Raw genomic sequence first — 24,382 nt, 5'->3', positions numbered from 1 at the left:
AGGCACGACCAAGAAGTCTGCCTTCCGAATTGGTTACCCCGTATATTTGTGTTATAACAAATCCTGTTATGTTTCATGTGCTTTGCTTTGAGATCCTTTTAGCTAATTATGTTGGAAATCCGCACCTTTATGTGCCTCTTTAGGCTGTGGTTTGGTAGCTCGGTATTGTTTGCTGTTTGGTTGAGCGAGCGAGCGAGCGAATCGCTGCAATCCGAGCCCCACCTCACTCAGCCGAAGGGTCTTTTTTGAGCCTTCGCAGAGGTGTAATGCAGGTGGTTGCTTTGATGGCGATTTTGATGCTCGTGAGGCACTGAGGCTGTTCTCTGGTGTTATATCGGGCCGGGACGGAAAAGGGAGGCGGGGGCGGGCTGCAAGGGAGACTTCAATACCGGTACTTCGTACTCCATCATTACATTGCAATTGCGGCTCTAGCCACCCTTATAAAATTGCAAAAAGGGGTTTGGGAGAGTGGCCCTTGATTGGTATTACTGTAAATGGTACAAATAATGTCCATGAGGTTGCACTTGTAGTAAGTACAGTAGCAAGATGATTGATTATACAGTACTTGTGAGTGTGAAACGCTCTGAATCTCCTAAACGGAGGAGATGATACTGTTGGTTTGCAACTTGCTAGACGCGTGGGAGAGGCACTGATCTTATGTAAGGGGACTAAGTCCGAGATGCTGAGCTGACGCAGATGCTGACGCTGTAAGGGGTATTTTTATCGTGGTGCAGATAGGGGGCGTAAGAAAGCGAAGGCTGAGTAAGTACTTCGTAGGTACTGTAGCGTAGTCGACCCGCCCACCCACAGCTGAGTGAGATCTTAAAGAAGCAAATACTGTACGTTAATATGCGAGCGGGATAAGGGCAAATTGCCATTAATGCAATCTTGGTGACATTGTATCGAGTACAGATTCCAGAGGCTATTGTAGGAGAATAATAAATCAATAATCGGGGTTGCCTATGATACGCGGGGTATGAGGAAATCTCCCGTCGGGACCTTGAGCCATGGCAGAGAATGGGAGACGGAGCGTACAATTCCTTGGTGCGACCCCCTATTCCAGGATTGGTGGATGGTGTAACGAACGTGATTGCGCAAGAGAGGGAGGGTGAAACACACACACACACACACAAACACCACGCCACGACCCAAGAATCTTGATTGGTTAGTCATATTTAGTATCGCGCAACTATTTTCTTCTCAACTCGTAACTATTTAGCTGATTAGGTACTCTAATACAAGGTAATAAATTCTAAATACGAAGTAGGGTATTATTACGGAGGTATAAACTGTTTGCTTCTGGCTGATTCTATTCTTTCCTGCCAAAATCTCCACCAATAACGAGCCATGCATGAGGTGGAAGAGGCGTGGACTAGGCTGTACGAGGTGGCTAAAAAAGGGGGCATCAGCCGGCTCCCAAAAGGGGAAGGTGCGCTTGGCACGGTCATCTCTCGTCTAAATTCCAAACACCGTGTCCTCTACTTATAGACAGCGTGGCCTCCCACCATTCTCTCTCCCAAGAACCACAGAAGCACAAGGACATCAACCAAAAGAACACTTCCCTTCTGTGATTGGGTAGACAGCAACTCCTGACCCTTTGCTGTCCTGTCCACTGAGTCATCCGCTGACCAGCACACATCCTTCCTGACACTGTGTCTTCATTATGGACTGTGATACCTCCTACATCTACTGAGGGCAAATCCTACAACTCGCCATTCCTCAACAACCACTAGGCTAGCCACTTCACAAGGAACAAGCCACACCAGATTCATTCAATATGTCGACTCCACACATCAAGTTCGAGAACTCGCCCGTCGACAGTTTGGCTGACAGCTTTATCTCGACGCCCGGCACCCAATACCCATCCCTCTTCGCCAACAACACCATGGAACCCATCGAAGCCATGACCCCCCAGTCATATGAGGATGACAGCATGTTCGGCGGCTCCGTCCGTGAGGACAGCGTGCTTGACGATAGCCCCGAAGGAGACAAGAAGCAGGTAAAGAAGAGGAAATCTTGGGGACAGCAATTGCCAGAACCAAAGACCAATCTTCCACCGAGGTACATATTGGACAGCAGGTTCACCATCATTGATCAACCAGCTAATTCCCTTTCTAGGAAACGCGCAAAGACTGAAGACGAGAAGGAGCAGCGACGAGTCGAACGGGTTCTCCGAAACCGTCGTGCAGCTCAATCTTCAAGGGAACGCAAGCGTCAAGAAGTAGAGGCACTGGAGGCCGAGAAGCGTCAAATCGAGCGAAGAAATCAAGACCTCGAGATGCGACTGGCTCACATGGAAGAACAATACCTCAGAGTCACACAAGAGTTGGCTCAAGTCACAGGCAACAAGATGCATGTCTTTGGATCATCATCTGTCGTCTCATCACCAAGTCAAGAATTACGTCAAGCCTCCCCAGTTACATTTTCACAAGAGCTCTTCTCATCCCGAGACTCCAACCCCACAACAATCAACAGGCAATCAGTCCCTGAACCTCACACCTTACAAACCGTCAACCCCGCCTCCCTCTCCCCTGAAATCCGACCTGTCGACGATCTAACCAACGCCAGTTCTTCCGATATGACACAACATCCTGCCGCGGTGTTGTGCGACCTGCAGTGTCAGTCGGAAGAACAACGGCCCTGGATGGATACGCCGACCACAACAGCTTCGGCCATCTCTCAAATCTTGATCATGACCACGTTTCTCAACATGATCTCAGCGAGTACTTCAACGCTCCTCAACCCTCTGAGTCAGATCATTACCTCCTTGAGAACGGGATCGGTCCTATCGCCGACAGCTTCAATCTTGACTTTAATAACATGGTTAACTACAACGATGGCGCCTTTGACGACATCAACCTCGACGACTTCCTCCATAACGACGACCAGCCTGCGACCGAGATTCACTCTTCGGATAAGCTTGCTGAGACGACTGCTAGCCTGCAGCCCCAACTTGGCGCGTCCCTTGATGGATGCGACAGTGGTGGCAATGCGGTCAGCGTCTGAACAGCAGCTAACCCACGACTGTCTCTCTGGCGTAGATGCGAGTGTTCGTCATTTTGGAACAAGTTCACCGAGTGTGGAGTTGTTAATGACGTTACTTTGGGCTATCCATGTAATCGAAAAAGAACGAGAGCAAAAGGAAAAGACACCCAAGCTGGACGCAGCTACGGAGGTCAGACAGGCGTGTGGGAAGCTGGATGAAATGTTCAGACCTAGAGATATAACACAGAAGAGAGTTTCTTATTTGTCTAGGGGGGGTGGGAACAGAGCCACGGGGCAAAAGTCCTCGGAGGATTGGCGTACGGAGTTTAAGAATCATCTACCTTGATCCACCTTTAGCGTTGGGATTGAGTGGCCCTTTGTACACCAAATGTAACATGACTTGCTTACTACCACTATTATCTTGCATCGCCGTGACCATGCCACGTGAAATAAAAGTATCCCTAAGTCGAACCATCATTGCGACGTTCTAGTTCATAGTTATCGTGCAAGGCCACCTTGATCAGCATATTATATATTGCTTCAAACTCACCATTATCAATTAATACTCTTCATTGAACCTCATTCCCTTTATTTCATCTCATCTCATCTCATCTCATCTCCATCTTACTCTCCCTATCCCCATAATACCCACCAGTATATACACCTCTCTTCGCCCACATATACACTACCTACTATGTATGTATGTATGTATGTACGCTCTACTATACTATACTATACCCTACGAACTCCTAACTGGCTGGCTGGTTGGCTGGCGTCACTGCGAGATGCATGCATGCTCCGTTGCTTGTTCGAGAGAGGCGAGAGGCAATGAGGGCGAGAAGGGCGTGCAGAGAGGTTGAGTATGGGGACATGGGATGGAAGGAGATGGAAGGAGATGGAAATGCAAGGGTAAGGGATGGATGGTGTGAGAATGCGGTATTGGTGTTGGGTAGGTAGGTAGGTAGGGAGGGAGGTAGTTCAAGAGTATTTATCGGCTTTATGGGCTTTGAGGAAAAGAAGGTGTATGATTATGCGCACAGTGAGGAGAAAGTTTGGGTCGGGGACTGGAATTTATTGGCAGCCAACGTTTTCGTGACATTTCATTTCATTCCTATGACTGACCCAAATGCATGTATTGGTACACATGTACGCCCAAACCCAATTATCCAAACAAAAACCCATCCTATCCCACCCTGTATGCCCCTTCCCATTTTTGGATATATTAATACATCTCCCCTTTACTAGGACTCCTATCCCTGTCTCCTTTACTAGGACTCCTGTTCCCTTTGCTCGGGCTTCTCGACCCTTTACTGGGACTCCTGTGACTAGGTGTATGACTCGGCATGATAGCTTGAAAGGTCTGACCACCCCATTGGTCATACCCAATATTATGCTGTGGTGTTTGCGGCGGAGCTCCCCATTGGAAGTTTTGGCCAGGTGTTGGTGGATAGTATGGTTGTGCTGTTGGCATGGTTGAGGGTTTCGAGGAGCGGAACATGCCGAATGCGAGGTTGTTGGCTACGATACAGACTGTGACTAAGAGTACGACGAATATCTGAATAAAGTTAGACATTGAATACCTTCTGACACAAGGGGAATACATACCATAGCCTTGTAACTGATCGGCTCGATGAAGCTGTTGAAGATTTGCGCAAATGTATGAGCGCTTACTTTGGCCCGGCCGACACTGTTCGGATCCCTGTTCATACACAGCGCCCATGCATTGCAGACATTCTCTAGGGCTGGAAGTCGCATATCTGGGCCGCATCTATTATCCACGTAGTCTCGAGCACATTTGCCGATCTCCGCCATAACTTCCGCTCGCGCCTCACCAGCAGCGTTGTCTACATCTGCTCTGACAGCTGTCCAGAAAGTATAAATGCCAAAGACAGTCAGGCCAAGAAGGAAGAGGTTGAACCCCAGTTGCGTATAGAATGATAACAGGTTTGGCAGGTTTGGTCGAGACTCGATGCCGTTGAGGAATTCTGATATCCAGCCTGGCTTTTTCTCGTCTTTGCCCTTGCTCGTTGGTCGTGAACCCCCCGAGTCTGAGTCTGAATCCCAATCATCTCTATGCGATTTGACTACTGAATAATCTCTCTCCATCCGTTTGCGTTTTCGCACCTTTTGCGCTAATGCATTTCCATATTTGCCACGCCGCTGCTCAGCTCGTCCTGGACTGTATCCTAAGAAGCTTGCCCCATAACGCCCGAAGAGTTGCTTTTTCTCTGAACCACCGGTGAATGCTGCCATGGTCATACTTGCTTTTTGCGCGTCCGGTGTATCTTCTGCATCTGCGTTATCTGCTGGGGAGGATTCGGCGCCTGATGCTTCGGAGAAGAGCTCTGGATCGAATGGTTTCCGTGGAGTGGTAAAAGAAGGGTTGCGAAATGGGGTTGCTGGCGTCGAAGATGAATTTATGAAAGAACTTGATGGTTTGGGGGACTCGAAATTTGCTGGCAATTAAGTTAGCTGGTGAATTGTAAATGTCTGTGGTGGACTTACAGTTGAGTCCCGGTTGGGGCTTGAATTGAGGGAATGGACTATTTGGGTCTGTTGGACCTTTGGTCTGCCACTCCCAATCCATAGGACTTTCATGAGTGCGTCGTTGATTTCCAATATTGTTGAACATATTGCAAGTTGTCTGCGATAACAAAGCACTGGCAATATGGGGTGGGTGGGAGGTTAAGTTGAAGGAAGGCAGCGATCGGCCGCAGGTGAAAGTAAACAAAACAAGGTTCAGTGTCGTTGCCCCGGATTTAAGGTTATCACACTAGTCTCAATTTAGAGCGCGCATGGGCCACCTAGAAATGTCAAGACGGACGACAACCTAGAATTCATTCAACAGAACAGCTACAAAAGAACATCCACCCTATCTCTTTCTTCTCTCCTCTTACGCCGCGAACCACATCAATTATTCCTGCCAGTTCGCAGTTTTCCACGACTTTTCCCCGACCACCCGATGTAAAGTCGCGAAACTGCCCTTCTCCCTTTATTAAATCTCCACCAACCCCCAGTGAGAATGTCGGATTCAGACCTCAATTCTCGGCCTACCACGCCTCTTCCAGAAGCTGGTAATGATGCTGCAGACTCTGAGCAAGGCACGCCTCCACCTCCTGCTGCCGATGCTGACGACGATATGGACAACCTCGATCCCGACGACGATGACAAGGATTCACTAGCATCAGAGCTCTCCGAAGTCGACGAAGCTGAGTTTGCCGATTTCGATCCCACAACAGTAGCTCTTGAGGATAGACCCTTGGTAGATATCGATGAGGATGCAGCGCGAACATTAAAGGCAGGCAAGCGGAAGAGAGCAGAGGATGGCAAGAAGCCAAAGGAGGCGAAACGGGACAAGAAGAAGAGACGTCGTGATGACGATGAAGATCCAGATGGAGAGCAGATTGATGGAAAGAGGGTTAGGAAGCCAAAGAGTGATGGAGAAAGGAAGAGCAGAGAGGGAGGCAAGGAGCGAAAGCGACCTACCGAGCCAGATGATGAGACGCTTACTCCAGAGGAGAGGCGACGGCGTGCACTGGACAAGGCGATGGACGACGCTTTGAAGGCTCCCAACAAGAGAAGACGCAAGAAGGATGAAGTGGTAGGTTTTTGTCCTTGCGCGCAGCGAGATGGCCGCTAACAGGATTACAGGATCTCGAAGAGGCATTTGACGATGAGATCGCGGCTCTCAAAATACGCATGGAGCAAGCTTGCGAGGCGGACAACGCAGCTCGTGAGAGTGGCAAACCTGCACTCCAAAAGCTCAAGATGCTTCCCGAAGTAGTCAGTCTACTGAGTAGAAACACTGTTCAGCATTCCATCGTGGATCCCGATACCAATTTCCTCCAATCTGTCAAGTATTTCCTAGAACCATTAGGCGATGGAAGTCTTCCAGCATACAACATTCAACGCGATCTTTTTACGGCTCTTACGAAACTACCTATCGAGAAAGAGGCATTGCTGAGCAGCGGTATTGGCAAGATCGTGCTATTCTACACCAAGAGCAAGAAGCCTGAAATTGGGGTTAAGAGGATTGCGGAACGGTTGATGGGAGAGTGGTCACGACCGATTTTGAAGCGAAGTGATGATTACAAGCAGCGCAAGGTGGATACTAGAGAGTACAACCATCAGTACGTTGACCTTGCATTTATTTGTTTTCCTATGCTAATATTCCCAACAGAGCTGCTCAACTCGCCATCCGCCCCTCTGGCACCCAAGCCTCGCAATCAAGCTCATCCCAACGTCCTGGTCTTTCGAAACGTGAAATTGAGCGAGAGCGTGTTCTTGCCCAACCCAACAAAAGTAACAGAGCCAGAATGGAGACCTCTAACTCTAGTTACACTGTTGCGCCGAGAAGTACTTTTGATCCTAACCAGGGTCTCGATCCGTTATCGAGACCAATTGGTGCTAGTGCTGAGTCTGAAATCAAGAAGTTGATTGAGAGGAAGAGAAAGAAGAAGAGTCAGGGTGCTAGGAGAGGGTGATCTGGTCTGCTTGGCAGCATGTACTATCATACTTACGGAGAGCATCGTACTGAGAACTTCAGGGAGATACAATAAAGGTGCATTTTCAGCTCAATTACCAGACAGCAATGTCGATGTCCGACCACTGTGGGGACTTCTAGCAGGACGTCTATGGCGCATAAAATCATGATTTTCGGTAACGGAACAGCGCTAAGAATTTTATTTCAAGATTCAGGATTTGCCTATACTTGTTCGTGACAGTAGCGTGAATCCTTTACTCGCTCTTGTTGTCTACGTGCCTACATGTATTTTCCCAATGGGTTTCTTTGCCCTCATTCTATCGCAATTCTCGTTTGCTCTTCTCGTTTGCTCTTGTGTTGAAGCCCATGCAATGACGGCAGCGCCATGTCTGTTAGTTCTCGTTTTCTGCATTACCTATTTTCACGAAAGCCATATAAATCCCCTCAATCCTCGACAAGAAAAGTCAAATGATCGCGCAGCAAGTAGATAGATAGGTAATAATGTCTTCCTCTACCCCGGGCAAGAAGTCTTTTTTTTTTTTCTGGTGGCAAGGATTAAATGGAACTTGAATCTGGCTTTGGAACTGTAAGGGGGTTATGGTTTATGGTTTGTGAGTGGCGGGTTTGGAGCTTGTGCTGCTGACTGGTGAGTAGGGAAAGGCTGTTTGTTGATAGGGGGCGGGGGATAGGAAAGCGGGTAAAGGACGAGGTGGGAAAAAAGAAGCAAATGGCGAGTGGAGGGAAGTCGGTTGTGAGTGAAGGAACGGATGTATCAAGTCAACTTACAGCTTACTCAATGGACTGTATGGGTTTGCAGTCAGTCGGTCATTCTATGCAAAAGAAAGAAAGAAATGAACTTATTTCAGCATCTTCTTTTTGTTTTTGTGTCAAGGAAAACAGTTCGTTTGTGCTGTAGTTAACGATTAAGGTGAATTCAACTAGCAGTATTGACATAGTAAAGAGAATGCCTTCCTTATTAAGTAATTAATCACTAGAGATTTCCAGATTCCTTACTTAAAGGATCGGTTAGCAAACTGTCAAGTATCAATGGCACAGCATTGTATAATTCTTTTCTGCATCTTATCCCATTCGCGTTTGGAGACTTTACTTCTGAGTTTAAAACCATTCATTGCATCAGACTCCGTTATGTTCCTCTAAATCTCCTGAGAAATAGATACTAGAATAGCGGGCACGGTGGGACGGACGCCTAAATACTTGCTCATGGTAGGGAGAGTATGAGGTATGTGGAGTTGGCTTAATGGGGGAAAGCTGTAGGATGTGGTGGGCCTATCTGCACATAGCTTCTTCTGCTTGTGGAAATCTGAATTGAAGCGCTAGGTTTGAGAAGGGTGGAGGGAGGAGAGGGAGGAATTAAGTATGCTGGGGAAACGAGGATAGTGTGAGTAAATAAGCATGTTCACATTAAACAGAGCTGTAAAAAGATCACATAAAGTTAAGAGTACTTCACCTCAAATGCAACATTTAACAATTCATTGTTTAATAACTCCTTGAGATTCAATTCCGATTCACCACCAATCAATTGGCCGCACCACCCTCATCCAACGCGCCTTCCGAAACAACCCGGGTTGCTTTTGAGTCGTTGACGGATATCACGACAGGCATGACTCTATTCACAGACAGAATCGCCGTTGTCTTGTCGCCCCCAATCTAATATCCCGAAGCTTCCTTCCACGCTGCATAACAAACATTTGCCTTAGGACAAGACAAGACAAGACAAGAACCAATTCCAAAACACTCGTTTGCGGCTTATGTCAAAGCTACTTGGTCTAGTTAGATAATCAATCATCATATAGGTACTTTATGGAAGGGAAGGGTTAGTTACTTCGAGCCTCATTACACAGCTCTGACAACAAGCAAAAGTCGGACAGCATCGCGACTTACTCTGAGACGCGATTTACAGTACACAACCACAGGACCTAATCATTTCGTTATTAAGCAAGTCAAACTCAGACTCCAACCTCGTCGCAGAATCAACTACGATTAGCGATTCTACCAATCCACAAAGGTCAGTTTACCATAATCAAAAGCGTTTCTCCTTCCATTTAGTCCCGAACCTTCCTGAGAATCCCGGAACGGTTTTCTTCGATTGACTGGTTTCAAGCCAGTTACTTGATTCCCTCCAAAGCTGACTTCTTCTTCTTCTTCTTCTGCTGCTTTTAGTACGAGAACACAAACACATAAACATACGAGCGGAAGACGCAAGCAAGAAAGAACAAGACTACAAACTCAACAAGCATACCGAATTGAGTCACTATACAGAAAACGGCTATTGCTATCGAGCGCCCTGTCCCCATGACGGACACCAGCAGGGAGAATGAGCAGACACAGAGCACAGTCACATCTATGCCTACGCACAGAATCTGCTACCCATCACTTAGCGGCAGGACCTCAATGGAGACAATCATGCAGGACGCTGAAGAAATGACGCGGTTTTCTCGAGTAGGAGCGCGCCTACTTGCACTTCCGGCCGAGACGGTCGATGCACGGATTTTGGAGCAGGTGGAAGTGGAAGTGGATGAAGAGCATAAGATCAAGTCGATTTCGAAGGAGGCCTCAGCCGCGCCTGAAGCTACGGACGATGCGCCGATCCCAGTCTACGCATTCGCGAAGACGAAGTCGCAGAGGATGATGAATAGGAATGCGATGGCGAATCCGGGTGCGAGTCTTTATGTTGCGGTTGCGGGGTATTCTTATAATGGTTAGATGGATGGTTGTGGGAGTTGGGGTTGGAGTTGGAGTTGGTTGGTTCATGGGTAACATGAATGGATGGGTGGATTTATTAATGCAGTACTTGCGAGCATACTTACGTTAACTTGCACATTATAGCGAATAGAAAAATAATCAAGCACAACGAGCCCAATAGCTTGAATATCTGAATGTGAAAATTACTAATTTATGTAATGATTAGTCGTGTGGAGTTAGCTTAGTCGCAATAGCAGTCGTTGAAAATCGCTTCTCGCTCGCGTCCCCTTTTCGCGACTCGCTCGCTAAACAAAAGTAAACAAAGATATTTCCCTTTTCGACCAAAATTTCTAGCAATAGCACGTATAAATGCATTCTGACAGTGAGGAATTCTCCAACAAGGGTAATTCAATGGAAAAAGATACGGACATCCATAAGCATAAGATATCTAACGAGCAAAAAGGAGCACACGACGCCCAAAGCAGCAAAACTACAGATTAGACCCTCACATTACCCCTAAGGATACGACCAAATGAGTCTTAAGTAAAGGGCCACTCGAAGTTCCTTTTGTCTTCGACTCCTCCTGAGAGGAGCCCAGTGATAGCGGGCACTGACCAATCTCCTAAGCAAGGCTGGCTGCGCATTGGGTTGCGGCGTGGGTATCAAGCTCTAGAGTCAAGGGCGAATTGTTGAGATATGTGTTTATTTTGATACTTATGGGGGAGAGGGGTTGCGCCGAGAATTGTCCTTTTAATTGCGCGTGGTTGGGTACGTACTTATTCTGGCAGAATCGTGGGCTGTGTGGATGGGTTGTATAGGAGTGTGAATTGCTGAAGGGGTCTGCCACATGATGAGATGAGATGAGACGCGGTCTGCTTTGGAGAAAGGGTATATATGCCTGACGACGGCATCTATCTGCATTGCCTATCCGCATTTATAGCTTCCCTAATGTTCACACTTGTTGGCGGCGTGGTTTAAAAGGCCATGTGATGAGACAGTGTCATGGATGGTCCTCTAAGAGAACAGGTATTAGAAACCAAGAATGAAAGAATGATAAAAAGCAGACACTCACCAAGAATTGACAGAAGGCGAGAAGTAATCTATTGACTAATGAGGAAAGAATATTATCAAGTCTGCTGAAGCACTAGCCTGCCTACTGGGTCCCAACGCTAGGCCCCGAGGACTTTTGGGAGATCAACGACAGACAGTACGCAGTAACTTGAAAGCAGCAAGAGAGCTAGCAGGAGTTTCTGATGATGCGATATACGCAGTATAATGGGATGGCATGAGATTTGCGCCTCGCAGACTGATAGAGAGTACTTCCATTGGCATGAGATACTATGTCTCTCCTTGGTGTCGCCAAACACTCGCGAATCGGATCTATAGCAAGGCTATACGAGTAAAGCGAAGCGAGCGAAAAAGGAAGGATCGGCTATTACTCCTGTCTTGCGAGAAGTGATAACTGTTCTGAGATGTTCTTGATATTGGGGTTGGGTCGTGACATGTGCCAAGTGGACCGGGTCGATGGGCCAAGGCAGATGTAACCGCGTTTTTGATCCACCACTGTTTTTCTAGAGGGCGAAAGCGAAAGCGAAGGAGAAGGCGAAGTGGAGTTGAGAGATCGAGGGTTTAGTTCGATCGGTTTCTGGGAGTTCGAGACATCGGGTTGCCGGGTTCCGGTTCTGTTTCTATCTAGGAAAGAAAAGCACAGTACTCGGGCCGGAGTGAAACCACATCCACAAGACATTCCTCAGTTCCTTATCCTTGCAACACCTCCCATAGTGACGCTCTTTCTATTTGTCACATGAAGGGATATTCTAGAGGAGTGCTGTCTCTTGCGACACCCTTCAGGTGAGTAGATAATTCGAGACCCGCTAGTCCAGTATTGGAGGCTGCACTTACCCTTTGTGGTTGTTTGCCCCCATATTCCCCGATACCCCACCGAGCCCACCTCTCCCGATGGGTCGATCATAGCTAACTTATTGCTGCGAGGGCGATCTTTCCAGCAGTTTGAGGCCATCTGTCGATGAGTTGGCTGGGTTCGTGGATGCGAAGGGTTCCCCCCTCTTCCTCCTGTTACTGTACCTACGAGTACCTAAGGTACGGTACCTAGGGCTAGGGTTCTCTGAGCCACGCCCTACCTAAACTAACCTCTCGTAGAGGTATCTACACTTACGGATAATTATTTCTTTTCGGCCGGCCTTTCTCACTGACCCTGAATCTTGCTACCTACCCAACCGTAGGTACGCTTCACTTCATTCTTCTTCACTCCCCCTTTCAACATCAGTCGAGAGGCTCACCTAAAGACAAGTCCATTTCGATCGTTGGATCGTGATCGTGTGCCGCTGCCCCTTTTGGCCCCACACCACCCCCCATCTCAGATTATACGTCATATTGCTGCGACTCCGAAAAAAAAAAAGTAGTCGCGTCTAGAATTTTCGACAACATCCCACTGCTTTCCAAAGAACCTCTGCAAAACTTCATGCTGCCCTACGTGCCAGAGATGCCAGAAGCACAACCATCTCCAAACATTTAAATATTCCTCTCGTCGCATCATCAAATCGCATCATCAAATCGCATCATCAAATCGCATCATCAACGATGGTCGGCGATCAAATTCCCTCGAAACATACAATCTCGTCGACTAGCTATGGCTGATTCAAGCTCCAGCAATCTAAGGAGGCGCCGCGGTCTTGGGATTGTTACACCAAATGCATGCACAGAATGTCGCAAGAAGAGAGCAAAGGTAATACCACGAGAAGCGCCACGGTTTCTATGTTGGGCTTGCTAATACCGACTTGTAGTGCGACGGTCAAGCTCCGTGCGGGAGGTGTACTTCTCAGAAAGGGGTGACTTGTGTATATGAAGTTCCGGTACATCTTCATACCTTTGATAATATAGTTTGATGCTTACACTACTCTTTTTGAAAAGGTCCGCCAATCAAAGGAACATATGCGATCCGAAATTGAACAACTGCGGGAACAACAAAAGCAGACTGGGCGTGTTCTCGCCGCTCTGGTTTCAAATAACGAGTCCGAAAAGATCCTCAAACAATTTCGAGATGGTGCTACGCTTGAGGATGTAGCTGAACAGTTAGAGAGGTCGGGTTCGATACCGTCGGCCTCTGGAGGCGGCCACACCACAACGTTCAATCATTGCAGCGACCACAAGGCTATCGAAAGTGCCTTGCAACCGGCGAGAAATATAATGAGACCGGATTCATCGAACTTTGGTTCAACAGATGTTCAAGGACTAGATCTCCAACCAACAGGCCAAGAGATGGGAAATGCATGGTCTGCATGGGGCTCTGAAGGCCAAACTCAAGACTTCTCCGGCGGAAGCCAAGCTGATTCTATGAATTGGAGCCCTGATGGCTTACCATATCCCCACCACAACCCAAATTACCCTTTGGTAGGGACGTGGAATCAGCCTGCTCGATCATCCCAAAACAGCCTAATTGAAATCTCCAGAAGCCAAGGACAAGAGACCGTACTTGGACATGAGTTTGGGTCCGATCGCACCAAAGATATGGTTACTGATGGTCAGTTCACTGGGTCCTGGACGTCAGTGACCTCAGACAAGGCATTGGTAGAGCATTTGATGGCTTTGTATTTTTGTTGGGAATATCCTACTTTCGCTTCACTTAACAAAGAGCATTTCTTGGAAGATTACAGATCTGGAAGTCAAAGATACTGCTCGTCCCTACTAATCAACGCCATTCTGGCTTTGGGCTGTAGGTTTTCGGATCAAGTAGAGTCGCAGTTAAGTACTCAGAGCAGCGAAAGTGCTGGAGACCAATTCTTCGCGGAAGCTAGAAGGTTATTTGAGGCCCAGACCGACCGGCACGTTCTGACCACTATTCAGGCCCTAGGGTTAATGTCAATAAGAGAGGTTAGTTGTGGTCGTTCAAGTCAGAGTCTCTACTATTCGGGCCAGTCAATACGACTAGCGATCGAGATGGGTCTACATCGTGAGCTTGAGGATGAAGAAATTGCAGATTCTCAAGAGAACCACGCTGTTCGATCGGCAACGTTTTGGGGTGCCTTTTCTTTAGACCAGTAAGCATGATTCCTTCCACTGTAGTCTTTCGACAGATTATATACCATGGCTTGAAACGCCGCCTCTAATTCCATATAAAGGGCCTGGTCTCTCAGCATCGGCCGGTTACCTCAATGCTCTAGGGACGTGGCACTGGTGGCAAAGCCGGATATCGTCGATGAAGTTGAAGCTTCAGATTGGGTTCCTTATACAGATGACGGTAATACAATTCGAAGTTACCCATGGATGTAGAATTTACGCTGATGACCTTCAAGGGGCCCCCTTTGAGCGGTCTTGCACTCAACCATCAAACATCCGTAGCGTGTACAAGACATTCTGTGAGCTTTCTGAAATAGTCTACAAAACGATGTACACACTTTACACGCCAGGGAGCCCTGTGACAGGAAAGAAACTACTCGATGTTTACACCAAGTACCTTAACTGGTATGACTCCATCCCCACGGCGCTGCGCCTGGGTCACAACTTTACCCCAGCAGTGCTCTTTGCCCAGTAAGACACCCCCATCCTAATCATAGTCTAATGCTGAAGTCTCGCAGTATGTATTACCACTTTGCCATATTACTACTTTTCAGGCCCTTTATCAAGCTTGAAATCATAGGATCTGGTCTTTCACCGCGCAATGTTTGCAGCCAGGCTGCCGAAGCTATTACAACCCTGGTGCATTCTTATTCCAAGTTATATACCCTCCGACGTACACCATCCTTTGTGCCTTGCTTCGTGCTCACTTCAAGTATCGCACACGTGGTCACCCTTGGTACCACCAAGGATGGACGCGAATTGCTTCAAGAGGGGATTCATGACCTGAAAGAGATGCAGGCCTGCCACGGCTTTGCGGACCGCGCTCTCGATATCATTCAGTATCTAATCAGCACTTGGGGAGTCGACTATTCTATGGAAACTGAATCCTTGGAAGAGGAATTGAAATATAAGCAGAACCCGAAATCACTGTGCCGAGTTTCAACGTCGTCATTGAACCAATTCTGTCCAAACGTTCAAGGTGTGGACATGGACCGCACGCTCGGGCCAGTTAAACAGGATGAAAACCCTTTGTTTTGGCCATTCCCATTACAGGGAGCACCGTTGTTGAACATAGGTGCGGAATTGGAGTCCAGCGGATTTCGAATGTTGGAAGTCGACGATTCGGCGTGAGGCCAACCCTCTGGACTTAATCTATGTTCACAATTGCTTCATCTTGAATCCAAAGCATACCCTACGAAAACCTTTTCCCATGGCCAACTATTTATAGAGAGCAAATAGAGTCAACAACAGGACCTGGTGGATGAACGTGTAATAAGCATCCCCACTTTCTTGAATAGAGAGAGAGGACATGACTAAGATCTGGCTGAGATGCATTCTCGGAGTATACGATATCTGGGCGGCGCGATTTCTTTGGACGTTTATTCGTACCTGCAGTGAGGAAATACCCGAGCATTGGAATGCTCTTGCGATAAATGGGGGCGTATGGTGTAATAATGAATACATTATCAAATCTTGCAAGTGAAGTGCGTCTTTAAGATGGAACTGAATTCAAAGAACGCGGCATCTGACCAGATATGAATTCTCTCGAGAGAAGCTCCCTCCAAAGCTCCGAAGCTCACAGGTGGCGAAGGCCGTTAGGGCCTGGACCGATCTTTTCGTTGAACAAGGGGGTGAAGCCAATAAGAAGCGCGGCAATCCCGCTGACCGGATCTGCAACAGAAAAATGAGCTGTTTTCTTGACTACCGAAATGCAACGTGCAGCCAATCTATGTAAGTATGGCGGGCGGCATCATTTTGCATTGGGATAACATTTTATGCAGCTGTAGGAGGTACTCTATAACTCTTTCAACGCTTTGCAGACTTGCAGTGCAGTGGTGGAGTTGTGGTGGAGTTGGAAGAGGGGTGGAGGGGCAGGCAGAGGGGCCTTCAAAGCCAAGGTAGACTAGACCAGTTGTTTTCCCAGATTGCGTATAGTATTAACGTGAGATGAGGATAAATGTGGCTTTGGAGATTGAGGGAAGATCGACACAAATGGGGAGTCTGGGGAAAGATCCTTTGGGGTAGTATTAGTACGGAACTGTGTTGTGTAAGGCTGGGGCGGGGGTATGTGAAGAAAGAAAGAAAGAAAGAAAGAAAGCAATAGATGTATACTCGAGTACTTGTTCCAATCTTCTTCTCTCGCTTTGATATACCTTCTTTGCTTTTGAATTGGAATATACGCACAAGTACAATACTACAATACTCAAAGTAATAGTACAGTACTGCAATATGCATACATCGTATTCGCATCTACCTAAACGAACAAACGAACTTAGCCTCGAGAATACACCGGAACGATCACATAAACCGTCCGAAAAAATGAGGTAGGATATCCCTGAAGAAGCATAACAATACCTCTTCAAGAGATTTATACGTATTTACCAAGCCGAGTTCACTATCCAGCCAATCACAGGATCCTCTCGACTCAGTTACCAAGATTCTTGGAGATCCGGAACTGCCCGACTACAGATCTGGATGCGCTTGGACCCCTGCACGGGTGGCTTCATGGTTTGGCAGAAATCAGCCCACGACGTGGGTTCTCGCGTGTTCTCGCACGCAGATTCTTTCGCGCCGCCTCTCTCACCTCTGGATTGCAGACTCTCGGCGTATCAACCTGGTGGTCGGCGCCTCTCTCAAGTGTATCTATCGTGTATCAAGATGCAGAAGCGGTGGCATCGGGGTGGAGCAGAGGAGCCCTTGACCGCAAGGAAATTTCCCCAGTTATGTAGGCATGGTCGCCTTTTCCAGACCTCTTTTCTGCACCCGCGGAGGCGCCCGTTGATACTTTATATCCGGCCCCTTTACATCTTCCCTCGCGTATTGTAAGCTGGACCTCGAAGGCGCACTAGTAGTAAAGTCACATCATGTTGTTCTCAATACTCGTACGACTCGTACGACTACGAGTATCGACCGGCTCTGAGGCTGGCAGTTTTCAAACACGTTTGCGCATTCGGGTCTGTCTTTTCTCTTTCACGTGCTGCCAATCCCGGATGGTTGCGCCCTACCACCTTCCAATACAAATATCAATTGGCCTCACCCAGCGAAGCCCGGACGTCACCTATTAAAGACAATCACTTCATTATTTAACTTACTACTATCACGTTATCAATATCAGACCTTCGGTTTGCATATTGCCAATACAAGTTTTGAAGATATACCTTACCCTAGCAATACCAGCAAGGAAACAAACAACCAACCTTTTGCTAAACACACTTGTTTTGTGACGATCCTAGATGGCTGGCATTTTACAACGTCCAGGCGTTGATTATTTCTCGGTGAATAAGCAGAGATCTCAAGTAAGTGTATTTCAAGGTCATGAGTTGATGAGCTAGAGAGAGCTCCTTCCACCCTGCAGAAAGGAGGATTTTACCATCTTGAAAAAGAGCTTCATCCTGATTGGGTATTTTGCTTCTCAGGTGTAAGCCTCTTTGGTCTCATTGACATTCGACCAACCAAGCACGTTTCCCTTTACCACACTCACATCCCACCCAACATCACGCGACTTTACATCGACTGACATTTATACTTAATAGAGCAACACATCTGTCTCTCCTGCTTTTGTCTGGGACTCAAACTCTTACAACGACCCAGCGGACTCGTGTGATTCTATCCTCACATCGCCTACCTCACCAGAATCCATTACTTTCCCCGCCGACTCCTTCGCTCTATCCAAGGAGGATATCAAGGACCAGTCGTTTAACTTTGGCTCGTTTGAGGATTGGATGCGTTGGGACGATCCAAGTGACGCAGCACTGTCGCCAACATCTGACTTCTTCCCAGAGCTCAAGCTCGAGCCTATGTCTCCCAACATGAGAGGATTAGAGCTTCAAGGGGGAGGACAACTAGACGACTCGGCTGTTTTCGTCGAGGAACCCATCGCCGAAGAATCACTGTTCCAAACTCAAGGGTCCATGAAAAGTTCTCCACTCAACGATATCTCGCAACGAGAAGGCTTATACTCAACCCCTCTCTCCTGGTCACGGCCCGCACCAGGTTCCAGACAAGTAACCTCCCACAACGGCATTCTCACCCCACAGCAAGAAGCCAAACTCCGCGACATCGCCATGCCGTCGCAAGCCCGCAGCCCCACGTCATCCACTACATCATCGCCCGAGCCCTGCACGGACAACATGAGGAAGCGCAAGAGCAGCGCAGACGACGAGGAAGACGAGGACGAAGACGATGAAAGCCCGCCTGCTGGTAGCGGCCGTAGACACCCACCGATCAAGAAGACAGCACACAACATGATTGAGAAACGGTACCGCACAAACCTCAACGACAAGATCACCGCGCTCCGCGACTCGGTGCCGTCATTACGGGTCATGAGCAAGCGCAACTCGCGCGGTGAGGAGATCGAGGAAGATCTGCAAGGCTTGACTCCAGCGCATAAGCTGAACAAGGTACGCCTCTCATTCCCTCTTCATTCAATTTCCCCAAGATGTGTATGTATAGTACAACAACTAACACCCAAAAGGCAACCGTCCTCTCCAAAGCCACAGAATACATCGCCCACCTAGAAAAACGCAACAGATACCTCGCCAAAGAAAACTCGTCCCTCAAAGCCCGCGTCGACGCCTTCGAGATCCTCGTCATGGCCCGGCAGCCTCAAAACGTTAACCAGCAGCGCGCGGCCACTTCGAGTCGGCAGGGTAGCGCTGCGAGGTATAGTCTGGATGGTATCATGGGATGATCAGGTCCACGGCACGGCATGGATTAATTAATTTATTCATCTTCTTGATCTGTCTGTCTTGAAAATGCATTTACGATGGAGCGAGCTTGGAAGATCATATATGGGTCTGAACATTGCATTACAATACATTTTCCTGGAGTTTTGGGAAAGGAAACGGGACGGAACGGAACGCTGGATACCCTTGTCGAGACACATTCTCCGCGAAAGCGAAAAGCGAAGTTGTCTGTCTATTGATTGGTGGGTGGCAAAAGTCATTCTATTGTTTGCGATAATTGCAATTGGCATTTGTGGCTGGGAAGGCCTGCCATGGGCTGATCACATACTCCACTTTCATGTCTGGATTATGAATGAATATATTTATATATATAAAGGAGAAGGAGAGGGGGAGATTATATTAATGGATAGAGAGAAGGGGGGTTTGTAGTTAGTCACAGGAGTGTAGTGAGTGTTAGTATGAATATACTACATAACATACCATATCACAAGAAAGAGATTCCTGGTATCTAGTGAATTAATAAATAGCCTACCTATCTGTCTGTGAATGAAGAATATTTTTTGGAAACTGTATACCATCGTTCGTACATACTCTTACTCGAGCTCTAGTCTGAATAATGAAATGCATTCCGCTGCGCTGATTATGTATTATTTCTTCCATACCAGTAGTGTTCAACTAGCATCAACTCGCAAATGTTTCCATGCCATACTAACTACACTCACTCTTTTCCTATTTCCATTTCCATTTCCATCCATCTCACATCTCATCATTCCCACCCCTCGCCCACTCTCTTGAATACAGAGAAGCAGTAGCGCAACTTCCCCGCTGGAACTTCGGCTTTCCGTCTTCGCTCTCCGTGCTGTATGTCTTACCCTACGTAGGGTGTATCTATAAGGTAGGTTATACGGAGTATATAGTTGCGTGCGCTCTCTACGTTTTCAAGTTCTGTTGATTCTAGATAGATAAAGAGAGAGAGAGGGAGAAGAGAGTTGAAGATAAGTAAGTGTAGGTAGGATACTATACTAAAGCCCTCCTTAATTTAGCACCTACAATCTTGAACAACCTGTACTTGAAAAATGCTTCTTTCCCTTGTTAATACCGTTTGTTTTTTCAAGAACGTGGATGCTAGCTAATAAAGTATTATTTTACTACTTACTAATAACTAGTGTTCAATCCGAACGCTACTGTACGTCTGCGAATAGCTAGGGAGAAGATGACTTTTCCCTACAGTACCTGGGCCTCACGCTCCTAAGCCTGCAAAGCCATAGCCTGCGCCATCTTCTGCCTCGAAACCGCAATCTGCGCAGATAGCCGCCACGGATAATCTAACTTGGCTATGAAAATCTCGCACATCTGTTGCTCGTCAATCAGTACTATTCACCTTTGCCTTCTCTTCCCTCCTCCCAAACATCGGGAAGAAAAGAAACACAATCACGTACCTGTATACACCCCGCCCCCGCAAACTCCTCCTCCCCCAGCACCCGCTCCAGCTCCTCCACATCCCTGCAAGCAAAACTGCGTCCCTTGATCCCAGTCCCCTCTCTCGCCCCAAGAAACCCTAACATCGCCTGATGGTCCCACAACATGCTGATATCGTTATACCCCATCCCCGGCCCGTGAATGGCGCGCTCGATCGCATACCCGTCATTGTTTATCACGAAAATGATTGGGGTGAAGTTGAAGCGGATATAGCTGCCTATTTCCTGAACTGTCATTTGCAGCGAGCCGTCGCCGACGATAAGTATGACTCTGCTGCTGGGGGAGTCTGAAGTTGAAGTTGAAGAGGAAGAGCGTTTTTGTTTTTGTTTTTGTGCTTCTTTGGAGGCCACAAGAGCACCGAGACAGGCACCTACTGTGTAGCCGATGGACGACCAGAATGTTTGCGTGATGAGTTGCGTCGATGCTGGGAAGACGGCGTCCGTTAGCCCAAATTGCGCGGTGCCGGATTCGGTGAGGATTATGTCGTTGGGAAGGAGGAAGCGCCCGATGCGTTGCCAGATGTAGGATTGCGTTATTGGGCCTGATGTTGAGGTGCTTAGGACTGGTGTCTGTGGTCAATCCATCGTTGATTAGCAAAACTTGTTTGTTGTAGTCAGGCTGAATATCTTGGTTTTGGGGAGTGGAGTTACGTATACTTACTTCTACTTTTGCACGGGTGTCGGATTTGGGAAGACCGTACTGTTTTAGATCTTTCTCGATTTCTTCTACGATGCGCTTTAGCACTGGTAGGAAATGGATACCGTCGAACTTTTTGTCGTGGATTTGGCAGTAGTCGTGACCTAGTAATACTAAGTTTCCGTTGGGGATCTTCCGTGTGAAACCACCAGTGTTGGAGTCTGATAGGAGGAATCCAACGTTTAAGACTAGATCTGAGCTCTCGAGGGAGTCGGCACAGCCAGGGAAGGAAACTAGATAACTGGCTTTCAGTAGGTATTCAATTCCAATCCAAGGGATTGCGCAATACCTTCGCCGTTATAAACTCCATTATACTTCGAGTCAGTCTCATCAAACACTCCTTTTGAAAGAGGAGTCGAGTAGGTTGGAAATTGCGTCGCATTCGCAAGTCTCCTAGCTAGTTCTCGACCACCATGTCGAATCGTCAATACATCAGCCAGAATACTCGGTTTTGAGGATTTTCTAATCAATTCCAAAGTAGACTGCACCACCTCATCTTCCATCTGCGAATTGCTGTTTACGACCTTGGTGTTTAAAGGCTTCTCCAAGCGACTCGCATCTAGCGGAATACCAACTACATCCATGGGAACATAGATGTAAACCGGAAGTTTGCTCTTAACTCCAGCTTCAATAACACGGTCGATTTCCTGAGCCATAGTCTTCTCATCCGTGAGAATAGTGTGGGTTTTGCGTATAGGCTCCGCCATGCCTACGTAGACCGTCTGATCCATGCCCGGTTCCATGGTATGATGTAGCATGAGTCTTGCTTCTTGAACTGCAACCCTATTAGTATTATCTCTCTCTACCCTTGGAATTTACATACCTGCTCTTCCAGGCATGCCAACTACATGAATCATACCCGCGTGCTCTGCATATGCCCCAGCAACACCATTCATAGCAGACAGCTCACCTACTGCATAGGTGGTCACCAAGACACCTGGCACGCCTTTGATTCTCGCATAGCCGTCTGCGGCATACGCGCCGTTGAGCTCGTTGCATACTCCCAGCCAGTCAAGTTCATGGACTTTGAATAGCTCGTCCAGGAGAGTGACTTGAAGGTTTCAGTATGAATATGTGAGAGAATGGAGTTTTGCTTACGGTTAAAGTCACCCGGTACACCGAAAATATGTTCGATGCCCAGCTCGGCTACTCTCTTGAATAGATACTGGCCCATGGAAATTGTTGACGTCATTGTTACTTGTTCGTCTCTTCAATTCTCTTTGGATGCTTAAAGTAGGGGTCAGACAAGCAAGAGAGAGAAAGTGTGATTTGGTCGTCTAAAGATTAAGTGTAAGCTTGCCTTAGGTTTCTTTCAAGGTTCCTAAAAAGTGTACGTAAGATTATGCAGGTGGAATGAGGATGAGATCAGAAAGGCATCGGCTGCCGGTTGATATTTAAATCATAGAAGCTCGCTACACAATTCGCAGGATGGAGCGAAAACCGTCGGCGCGAGATGTACTTGAACTCAAAGTAGATGGGAAGGGCGCTCGGGACGCACTAGGGCGTGCTCGGCGTGCTCGGCAAGTTGGAGGGAGGGGTATATATAACCCCACCTCTCGCTTAAACTGCCGGATGTGGAAGGTATGGACCTCCTGCCCCTTTCACTTCAGCTTTAGTACGTACCTTACCTAATGCATTAGAAGGGATTTCAAGGGTTAGGGAAATATGATCAGCAAATTCTTTCTAAAATATAATTCTTGGACCAGAGTGCAATTCACGAACACACTTTGCCCTTTCTTAAACCTTTCCCCCTTGCAGATTTTCCGGGGATGCTGTACTGTATGCACCCCATTTGTGAAGTGTCCCTAGTGCTCTGTACATCATTAGCGACAGATATGTCAAGCCTGACAAGTCTCTCAAGTACGCCAGATAAAGTAGTCCCAAAGCAAGTCTAAACTATCCTTGTTGGTCCCAGATAGCACTGCTGTTATTCCAAACCTTTGCCCATTGGCGGGTGAGGTGTAGAACATGGCTGCGAAGATAAACATCAACGCAGTCAATATTGGCTGCATGGCCAGCAAGAAGTACAATAACCAGTTGCCATCGAGGGTTGCCGTAAGTACTATGATGAGCTCGTTGGTGGTGGTATAGTTGTATTCAGGTTGCGGCACGATCTGGTCTTCTATTATCTGCGGCAACATTTGCGAAAAACTTGCCCAGTAAGTGCTTGCAACCGCAGCTGTAAAAGCAGGAACAAACCACGAGGATCCATTGCATTCATAAGTATAGGAGTAGAGAATGAACAAGCACCGACAAGGTGTCTATTGGGAAAGGCGTGCAGTTGCTATTTGAGAGCATTATCTGGCTGGTACGCATGCCATTGCAATCCCCATCGACCAAAGACCCTGTAGTGTTGTTGATGCTCTATACGTCTGAGCACCTCTCACATGTTATGTTAAACATTCGAGCGGCAGATCGGAAGGAAATATCATCAGGCGACGATAAATTGTAGGTAGAGCTAATCTAGCGTATACCGATTTGAAAAGAGTGGCCCAGAAGGGATCTATGTCCATAGTTTTCAGTTGAGACACCATGCTAGTGACTGCAGCACTTATTCTCCATGTATCATTTCTCTTCTGACTGGTTTTAATCGAGGACATATAGTCTAGCAGAGGTAGGTCAAGTAAGGCGGTAGATTCTTTAACTCAACACTACTAACACCTACCTTATTCCCACGTAACAAGTGAAGAAAACAGGAAACAAGTCAAGTTTAATAATAGTCAACATGACCAAACATCAATATAACAATCTATTAATCAATCAAACCATACCATCATCTGCCTCGAGACATAGCGCTTATTACCCTGCGAATTACTTGCAAGTAGTTTGCATTTTATCTTTATCTTTGCACAGAGGAAGATCGGAAACGGGTTGGTGATATAGTCTTTTCCTTACCAAAGGGAAGACATTGATTGGAATGGGAAGAGTGCAGACATAGACGGCGAGAACTATAAGCAGAAGAGTACAGTGGTGTGGAAGCGAATAAACACAAACTGCGGAAGTGGTTGTACTCGTACAGTATAAGAGAACAAGATACTGCTGTAGGTAGGTAAGAACGTGAAGTCGCGCAACGCATCACGTCGCGTCACTTTGCTAATGCGCGAATCATTTTTCAACCCTCATTTTGCAATCCGCTCTTCATCGACATTTTCACTCACAGCACTCACAGTACTTGCATAAAATGAATGAGACACAGAATAGCATAATAGAAAAACATAAAGTAGAAATGCAAACACCAGGTTAGAAGCCCGGAACTGATTTTCTCTCTGCTATG

At 47.3% G+C, this 24,382-nt stretch overlaps 6 protein-coding genes across 6 annotated transcripts; 4 read left to right on the top strand and 2 right to left on the bottom strand.

Moving 5' to 3' along the window:
* Nucleotides 1-1,777: 1,777 nt before the first annotated feature.
* hac1 (Transcriptional activator) lies at nucleotides 1,778-3,331 on the top strand (the record flags this gene model as incomplete). The annotated part of the gene is made up of 2 exons (XM_031146941.1): nucleotides 1,778-2,061; nucleotides 2,119-3,331. The coding sequence occupies 2 exons, from the start codon at nucleotides 1,778-1,780 to the stop codon at nucleotides 3,329-3,331; spliced, it is 1,497 nt and encodes a 498-aa protein (XP_031007381.1).
* Nucleotides 3,332-4,207: 876 nt separating this feature from the next.
* brr6 (Nucleus export protein) lies at nucleotides 4,208-5,617 on the bottom strand (the record flags this gene model as incomplete). The annotated part of the gene is made up of 3 exons (XM_031146940.1): nucleotides 4,208-4,540; nucleotides 4,591-5,441; nucleotides 5,491-5,617. 3 exons carry the CDS (start codon nucleotides 5,615-5,617, stop codon nucleotides 4,208-4,210), a joined length of 1,311 nt encoding a protein of 436 aa, XP_031007380.1.
* Nucleotides 5,618-6,007: 390 nt separating this feature from the next.
* Nucleotides 6,008-7,469, top strand: IWS1 (Transcription factor; the record flags this gene model as incomplete). Its single annotated transcript, XM_031146939.1, has 3 exons — nucleotides 6,008-6,586; nucleotides 6,637-7,115; nucleotides 7,166-7,469. 3 exons carry the CDS (start codon nucleotides 6,008-6,010, stop codon nucleotides 7,467-7,469), a joined length of 1,362 nt encoding a protein of 453 aa, XP_031007379.1.
* Nucleotides 7,470-12,821: 5,352 nt separating this feature from the next.
* Nucleotides 12,822-15,379, top strand: nit-4_1 (Nitrogen assimilation transcription factor; the record flags this gene model as incomplete). The annotated part of the gene is made up of 6 exons (XM_031146938.1): nucleotides 12,822-12,917; nucleotides 12,976-13,044; nucleotides 13,073-14,229; nucleotides 14,311-14,429; nucleotides 14,485-14,719; nucleotides 14,767-15,379. The coding sequence occupies 6 exons, from the start codon at nucleotides 12,822-12,824 to the stop codon at nucleotides 15,377-15,379; spliced, it is 2,289 nt and encodes a 762-aa protein (XP_031007378.1).
* Nucleotides 15,380-17,481: 2,102 nt separating this feature from the next.
* On the top strand, nucleotides 17,482-18,938 carry sre1_0 (Sterol regulatory element-binding protein; the record flags this gene model as incomplete). Its single annotated transcript, XM_031146937.1, has 3 exons — nucleotides 17,482-17,544; nucleotides 17,782-18,648; nucleotides 18,723-18,938. The coding sequence occupies 3 exons, from the start codon at nucleotides 17,482-17,484 to the stop codon at nucleotides 18,936-18,938; spliced, it is 1,146 nt and encodes a 381-aa protein (XP_031007322.1).
* A 1,243-nt stretch (nucleotides 18,939-20,181) lies between these two features.
* Nucleotides 20,182-22,300, bottom strand: PDC (Pyruvate decarboxylase; the record flags this gene model as incomplete). The annotated part of the gene is made up of 6 exons (XM_031146936.1): nucleotides 20,182-20,286; nucleotides 20,373-20,981; nucleotides 21,073-21,341; nucleotides 21,398-21,883; nucleotides 21,932-22,159; nucleotides 22,207-22,300. 6 exons carry the CDS (start codon nucleotides 22,298-22,300, stop codon nucleotides 20,182-20,184), a joined length of 1,791 nt encoding a protein of 596 aa, XP_031007323.1.
* Between the last annotated feature and the right edge of the window lie 2,082 nt (nucleotides 22,301-24,382).

The sequence above is a fragment of the Lachnellula hyalina genome (assembly GCF_007821495.1).
Source record: "Lachnellula hyalina strain CBS 185.66 chromosome Unknown contig00029, whole genome shotgun sequence".
Taxonomy (NCBI): Eukaryota; Fungi; Ascomycota; class Leotiomycetes; order Helotiales; family Lachnaceae; genus Lachnellula; species Lachnellula hyalina.
Note: the sequence above shows the minus strand (reverse complement) of the source record. Positions and strands in the feature narration are given on the sequence as shown.